The 8,386-nt window shown below is 37.8% G+C and overlaps 1 protein-coding gene across 2 annotated transcripts in view; it reads right to left on the bottom strand.

Moving 5' to 3' along the window:
- Positions 1-698: 698 nt before the first annotated feature.
- LOC136830749 (UDP-glucuronosyltransferase 3A1-like) overlaps positions 699-8,386 on the bottom strand; it is a 12,074-nt gene continuing 4,386 nt past the window's right edge. For both annotated transcript variants that reach the window (XM_067090615.1, XM_067090616.1), the window contains exons 3-9: positions 7,156-7,559; positions 6,625-6,832; positions 5,511-5,748; positions 4,541-4,678; positions 2,772-2,853; positions 1,480-1,593; positions 699-1,329 (exon numbers count right to left, since the gene is read on the bottom strand). In XM_067090615.1, coding sequence (XP_066946716.1) covers positions 1,167-1,329; positions 1,480-1,593; positions 2,772-2,853; positions 4,541-4,678; positions 5,511-5,748; positions 6,625-6,832; positions 7,156-7,559 — 1,347 coding nt within the window. In that variant the 3' untranslated portion in view covers positions 699-1,166. The remainder of the gene's footprint in view (positions 1,330-1,479; positions 1,594-2,771; positions 2,854-4,540; positions 4,679-5,510; positions 5,749-6,624; positions 6,833-7,155; positions 7,560-8,386) is intronic.

Genomic DNA, 8,386 nt, shown 5'->3' on the forward strand with positions numbered 1-8,386 from the left:
TCGGATCTTACTTTCATCATTTTTCATGTAACCAACAAAAGTAGTTTCAGTATTTGTAAATAAATATATATATATATATATATATATATATATATATATATATATATATATATATATATATGTAAATATACTGTATTTGTTCCTCTTTACATACTTAAGCGTAGATATGACATCTGCCGAAAGGACGCTGAATGTGATACAACTTTACTATATCAGCACCCAGCATCCTAATCTTAAATATATCATCCCGGTACCTCAAGTCTAGCCAGTAGTCATTACCTCCTCTCTCTCTCTCTCTCTCTCTCTCTCTCTCTCTCTCTCTCTCTCTCTCTCTCTGTGGTCTTAAGGCCATATCATCGCAAGGTATGTGGATGTTGTGTAAGTGGATTTTTACTTGTTGTAAACGACGTTCTTATACTTATCTCAACCATTAGAAAGTTAGTGTGTTTATTAGTCTCTCTTCTCTGAAACCATTTTCTCTTTTTTGGTGAAGTGGCCAACGTTAACTCTTACTCATCTTATTTGACTCCATACTTTACATTTCCTCAGCTGCTAAGCTTCAGAACCCTCCAAAACAAATCCAGCATTCAGTGTATACTCAAAGGCAATGCGAGATGACTGCTTCATAAGCCACCTAACAAAAATGGAAAATCTCACAAAATGTAATCTAGAGATATAAAGAGCTTCGAAAAAAAATATAAGTTAAAGATTTGTTTATTCATGCACCAAAAATGGATCAACAGACGAGAAAAACTAAAGTATGGTTTGCATTATAAACCTTCGCAACAGATTTCACTGCATCATCTGAGAATAACCATTGTAAAATGCTGAGAATAACTGGAATAAAAACTGAAAATTCCATAACTTGCAACATGAAGGTCTGTTGTGACGCTGCCATAAAACTGCATTAATTTTAGCTAGATTCATATCCACAGAAAATTGCAAATTTTTACACATCCACTGTGAATGGCATATTTTACACATTATCCAAAATGCATTTATTTATCATTAATACCCGATATGTATATATGTGTAATATCTTTACCTTAAAAATTCTCTTATCCTCTCCAAATAAACAGTTCTTGGCAATTTACATCTCACATAATCTAATCTCTCCTATTTTAGAGGTCAAACTTTTCCTTAAAAATGTTTAACTGGCTCCAGGATTACTCCGCTTTCGTCTTCTGCTTCTTCATGATGATGGGAATGAGGACGATTCCAGCAGCAATTAGCACAGCCATGAGAATGGTCAGCAGAACGAGCAAGAACAGGTACACGTCCGCATTGCTCTGCTGAAGGAGGTACAGACTGCTGCTCCTCGTCTCATACCTGTTTGGCAATCAGAGGAATCATGACGTCATCATTTGTTATATAGAGAGAATGTTTAGCAAATAAATATTACAATAAACAAACAACTTTCGGGAACAAGACGACAGCACAGCTTCCTTGAGAAGCGGAACAAGTTGAAGATTATAATACCTGCGTGAGTATGGCTTTCTCAAGACTCGCTCCAGAGAAAACAAAAGACGATCTGCCGCCGACACTGGTTGGTCATGGAATTCTTCTCCTAGCTTACGAGCTCTTTCGCGGTATCTGGTGTAGAAAGAGGACAAAATTCTCAGTTCCAAACTTAATGTGCATAAACATTCAAAGGTGAACAAAATTAAGAGCAGAGAATTGAACCAATGACCAAGGGAAGAAAGCTGAATTTGGCGTTTTTAAAAGTAAAATAGAAGTGAAAAGACTGCTAAACAATATTTTAAATACCACTTACTTAAGCCTTTTCAATACTAGGATGTTGCAATGAAGTTCCAAAAGCCTTTTTCCAGTTCAAATAATTGTTGGGAGACATAATACTGTAGGAATGGAATTGAATATAGAGTTTAGGCAAAAGGCCAAACACTGGGACCTATGAGGTTATTCAATGCTGGAAGGGAAATTAAGAGTAGATAGGTTTGACAGGTGTAACAGGAGGAAAACCTCGCAGTTGCACTTTGAAATAATTGTTGAAAGAGGTGGATAGCAAGTGGAAGAAAGATAATATGAATGGAGGTACAGTCAAAGAAACGAAAGGGGTTGCAGCTAGGGGCCGAAGGGATGCTGCAAAGAACCTTTAGCAATGCCTACAGTGCACCCCGTGAGGTGCACTGACGGCACTAACCCCCCTACGGGTATAATACTGTAGGGAGAATGATAGAAAGATGACCTCCTACAGAAAATTTATGACACTGGGTGCAGTAAAATAACACTATTTAACAATCTAAGGGTGTTTTGCTTCTTCTAATCACCTTGATGTCTTAAGTACTCAAACAAAACGTAACTTAACCTATCACGCGACTGCCACGGAACAGTGCAATAATGTCGACATGAATGACAGATAACTGTCTTCTCTAGGAAAGTTCCTTCCATACGGCTGCTTTAATTAAAGGAAGGAGAAAGTTGCGTAGTTGACCAATACATCCAATATATAAGTCTTAAACGTACAAACCAGGTAACGTACATAGATTTGATACTGGTCCAGCAGGTATAGTGGTTAGTGTCGTGGCATGCCACCCAGATGCCGCGAGTTCGCGTCTCCCCCCGGTCGATGAAAAATCACTGGCTTTGCATCATGATCAGTTACTGCTGCAGCGTGGGGTCCGCGGTGGGAGGTTGAAACCAACATTCTTTGGAAGCTTCAATTTCAGGTTAACGACCCTTTTGTGCTTGTTCCATGCGAACAGGTTTCATCTACTGAAATAATATAATAATAATAAAAATGAAAGACTTACCCCCTGTCCGAGACAATTTTCGTAACACTCTCCCTAACTTTGGCCGCTGTAATCTCAGCAGCTGGAATGACCTCGGCAACACCTGGAAAGGGGAGATTATCAGAGAAGAAAAAAACCACAGTAACCACTCAGCCGTTTTAAATGTAAATCCTTTGTTTTGTAATACAATGGCCAAAATCACTTACACACACACACACACACACACACACACATATATATATATATATATATATATATATATATATATATACATACATACATACATACATACACAATGTATACATAATATATATATATAGTATATATATATATATATATATATATATATATATATATATATATATATATATAGAGAGAGAGAGAGAGAAAGAAAGAGAGAGAGAGAGATAACTAAACAGGCTTTACATATAGTTTTCTGGAATTGTAAGAACCTTCGATCGCACTAGAGTTAAGTATACCTTAGTTTTACCAGACCACTGAGCTGATTAACAGCTCTCCTAGGGCTGGCCCGAAGGATTAGACTTATTAAATGTCCGTATCGGTTGGTCGGAAAACTCATTAATTACAATTGTACTAAACAACACAACAAAAGGAAATAAGGAGACCTTACGCGAGAAAATCACATGCATTGTTACAGTGGTGGGGTTGAAGAGATGCGCAGATCTGGACTTGATATGTCAAAGATGACAGCTCTCTCTCTCTCTCTCTCTCTCTCTCTCTCTCTCTCTCTCTCTCTCTCTCTCTCTCTCTCTCACAAACACACATACACACACACACGCTCATCACTCGCTCCCTTGCATTCACACTAGCATTAGTTGCTGGTTCAAACGTAACGTTCAAATAAGTAACAAACAAACATCTTCCCATCAATTGTAATACAATAACAGTCTTCTCTTAATCAGTAATTCGTTTCAAAATACCAAACTGCCAACATCGGAATTAAGTTGATGAGGACTTACGTTCTGTTGTATCGACAGAATTCTTTCTTGGTAAGTCAGCAATCTATTTAATAAACACTGGCGCCTTCCGCTTGCTTTGCGAAGCTGTCATACGTGTGAACATTAAAATGTATTTTCATACCTTCATCTTTTAACCAAGTTCAGATATTTCATCGTGTTCACGCTAAAATAATCTGACATTTCCTGTTTTCAAAGCCTCTTATTCTGATTGCTAATCAACTCTCTCTCTCTCTCTCTCTCTCTCTCTCTCTCTCTCTCTCTCTCTCTCTCTCTCACACACACACACATGAATCACGAAAATCTTTTCCTAAATATAATTTTAAGGTTTATAATATAAATAAGATTTTCCAAGAATTATTATATTTTATGTCAAAGATAAAAGGGATTTATGATGCTATAAAAGCAGCCTTACCTGAACAGGTGGGATCCACTTGTATCTAAAAGAAGATAAGATTGCTCTACCTAAGCAGTGAGCCTGTAAAATTATATTTCTAATACCATTTCCTTCAAAATTCTCAACGTGAAGCTATGCATATGTATACAGATACGTGTGTATATATATATGTTACAAGCGTATCCCAAAAAAGCGCGAAAAATTCGAGAAAGTTAAGAGGGCAATGTGGCTATTACAGTTACATCTGTATCTGGTAAAAAAAAGTGACCAGTAGATTCTACACACACACACACACACACACACACACACACACACACACACACATATATATATATATATATATATATATATATATATATATATATATATATATATATATATATATATATATATATATATCTGAACTTTAACCTTACCAAGCGATTCAAGCTGTCTGGCAGCCAAGGTCTGATCGGTGGTGACTGGAAGACACAAAATTGGGGTTGCAAAAGATACCGAAGCCATTAGCTCGCTCTCCCCACACGTGGAGATCATGAGGCGATGTCTCGGATGACCTGAAATAGAAATTCTTTGCACAACTGGTTGCACAGTGGGAACACAGGTACGGAAATTTAAGCTGGGAGGGTAAGACACAATGTACAAGGAACTTAGTTTGGCGCTCAGACGGACCGACCCTCAATTTAATAAGGGCAAAATGTGAACTGCATACAAACAAGTACTGGGTATTACTGGGTACTTGACAAGGAAAGAATTATCATGACATTTGTTATTATTTGTTATTATTTCTACTACTAGTTATATTCAAAATAAAAGCACCTTGCTATCATGTGGGAACTTTTATTTAAAGTACCCGAATAATTTGTTGACAAAACCTATTATTAATACATGTTAGTTTTGATATTGAAAAATATACATGTACACCTTTTTGCCGAAAAATATTTTCTAAATTTCTTTTGTAACAAAACTGTAACGTTTTACATTTGAGATCAGATGATGATTTTTTTTTATCTCTGTCCCTTTTGAGTTTATTCAGATGAAGATAACTGTTGTAGAAGCTGATGTAAATTTTGGGCATAAAATAAGATTTTATCTCTGGTGAATGTGCTGTACGTATTCCTCACCAAAAGCCGGCATTCCAATCACATAAGAGAGTACTGAAGCAATTCAGAGAAGGATAATTTTGTGTCTGGATCTTTGTATGGGTAAAAGCTTTGAGACTACCACTTGCATAAAGTGTTCTGTAAAGACACGTTGGAAATATTCTGCATGACTATCATGAGTTAAAAGATGAAAAACCAGATCACCTTTGGTAAGCCTGTATAAAAAAATACTAGCCGCTGTGGACGTGGATGCTCTTAGTACAAAAACAAATCTGTTTACACTTACTAAGTACATCATTTAGGGGCAATTCTTCCTTGAAAACGAAGTTGGCATTTGTACTAACGGCCATAGTGACATTAGGCTTGAGGTAAGGGAACGTGGACCTCCACAGAACAGTGTAAGAAGTTGGCTGCAGGGCTGCATGTAATTCTGTAAGGGCCTGTGGCCCAAGCCATGCCTCTCGACCCCCCGGACACACTGAGATGACACCGGCTCTGTTCAACAGTGCTGGAACCAAAACATCCTGGAAAAGGATATGAAAATTTATATGGCTTCCTATATTTTCAACAGACTTCACAAAAACAATTATGTTTATATAGTGCTTGTTAACACTTTATAGTGTCAATCTCTGTGACTGTTAACACTTAACAGTACCAGACTCTGTGATTGCTAACATTTTATAGTGCCAAACCCTGTGATAGGCACGTCAACAGGAACAGAAAACAGCCTGTGTACCAAATTAGAAGGGGAGTTGTTTAAGATAAAATTCGAGAGGAAATAGGATCAAGAACAATACACTTAATGTAATGAGATTATGGTAGATTCACTAGTTTTCCAAACGCTGATTGCTACTGTCAAATGCTGTCAGGAGTAGACTATTTCCAGATCTAGATTTTATCTTTAACAGAATGGCATCTTTAAATGGCTAAAAATTACAGCTGATGAAGCAAGGATATAATTTTTAAGATATAAACTGGATTTGTTTTAACTTTAAGTGTGCAGCTCCTGATTTTGTCTTCCGTTACCAAGTATATTCTGGCCTTGAAGCGCATTTACAAGGAAATATCAGTTCAGGATGTATATTCAATACATTATTCGGTGATATCTTACCAGCGATATACTGTAAAATTATCTGCCTTCGGATGTCACATATTACCACTTAACAATCTGGAAATATTATTAGTTTTTCAATAATGTTATGCATATCCAACTCTGTCTATTTTCAAATCAGCACCGCATTTCACATAGGAATCACCACATGATTAAATTTGAAATTTGTGTCCTTTTAGTCGTTCCACACGAAGAGGAACTGAACACCAAGAAAACTACGAAGATTTTAGAAGTCCAAACGAAGTCTTACGACAAAAATCAGTAAAAATAAAAGTACTTGGAGTCTTACCTTTGTCATATGCCCCGTTTCAAAAGAAAATCCGCCGACGGGAACCAGCAAGGGAGTTGGAGGAGTGTAAGAGTGAACCAGGGGATCCCAAGCAACGAGGATTCGAGCCAGACTGGAATACAGATTCTGGAGAGGCGGCGGCGACCAGGATGGGTCAAGACCTGTGAGGGTAGGAACCTGCCACTGATGGCGAATGGCGGACAAATACCTGTAAATTATACGTCTTAGAGTAAATAGTTTATCAATGATATATATTATAAGTGATCACATGCATGATTAAATTAACCTTATTTTCGGACTTGATAATAAACCTGTCGGGTACCACCTCCGAACCTCTTTTCTCATATGTGAAACGTGAATGATGAGGATACTGAAGTAATGTGAAAATTACACCTGTTTAGAACTTGACAAATAATTCAACTGAGAATTATCTTTTGAAGTAAAAAAAAATAGTTAAAGCTAATTTGAAACATACGCTCAACAAGCAAACACTAATAAGTTAAGTCAAAACAATATCATGTCTCTTCTCACCCGTAATGCCTGGCAATATTCATGGTCCTGCTCCAGATACTACTATCCTCCATGGTAGTGGGTGGCACAGACGTCGTGGAGAGCAGAGGTAAAATCCCAAGCTGCTCCCATGCCCACCAGGCACCGACGCGAGAAGTGAGAACGCCTACGACGGGCACGCTCATCCGGTGGGCGAGGGTGAGAGCGCAGAGGTCGTGGAGAAAGAGCGGTGTGACCAGGAGGCGAGACCGTCTCACGACGTCGTCTACCCACTGGGATCTCGACAGATGTTGACAGGCCAATACCCTGGAGGAGATGACACGTCCACTTATCCATTCAACGCCCGCCTCTTCCCCGGGCGTGACACCAACGCCCACGCCGTTTGGGTACAAGGGGTCCTCTTCGTCAATTGGGATTTCGTAAATCTGGACAGGAATGTCATTGGAGAAATAAGCCATTTGAAAGAAGTTTATACATATACAAGAAAAATTAAAACGAGTATTCAATATACTGCAATGTAAATATCTAAATATCTGGTTACTTAAGACGAAATTTAGAAAGCAAAATGATCAAATAGAATTTTCTGTACAGTATATCAATGTCACGTATTCCCGCGTCACGCTTTACCAAGGTACTAAAAGAATTAAAATCGTTACACTCTCTGACTTCAGAACTGTGGACAACAAAAGTTGGTGCGGTTGTGCATCATCCCAAGATATAAATAGGATAATTCACATGCTGGCAAGAGCGACATTACTAAAAGAGCAACATTACTAAAACTCTGCCAAAGAAGGGCCTTTGTGACTGAGGAAAGAAGAAGAGAGGAAAATGTCTCCTCGATCTGATGGATGGCGTCGGGACGTCTTTGCGAGGTGAGGTCTCGGGACTCGAGAGAAAAAAAACATTTCCAGAGAATTATTCCATAGGTTGGATGTATATGGAAGATAAAAGTCGCCCAAACAAACAAATCGGTGATTGTTGATTTCTGCAGATTGAAAAACTTAGAAAGACGTGGCCTATTAGGTGTTATTTGGCCCCCTTAAGGAGATTATTATTTAATTCTCTCAGTCCAACGGAGCAAGTAGAACAATGTTTCCCTTCAAAACGACATAAATATTTAAAATGTAGTATCTGACGTCAAATTCTTAAAGCAATTCATATTAAAAAAGAAGCTTTAATTTCGGTGATAACGCTGAGGGCAAAATGGAATAATAACAATTAATGTTAAAGAAGTCTTCATTTTACTAAGAAT

The sequence above is a fragment of the Macrobrachium rosenbergii genome, chromosome 47, assembly GCF_040412425.1.
Source record: "Macrobrachium rosenbergii isolate ZJJX-2024 chromosome 47, ASM4041242v1, whole genome shotgun sequence".
NCBI lineage: Eukaryota > Metazoa > Arthropoda > Malacostraca > Decapoda > Palaemonidae > Macrobrachium > Macrobrachium rosenbergii.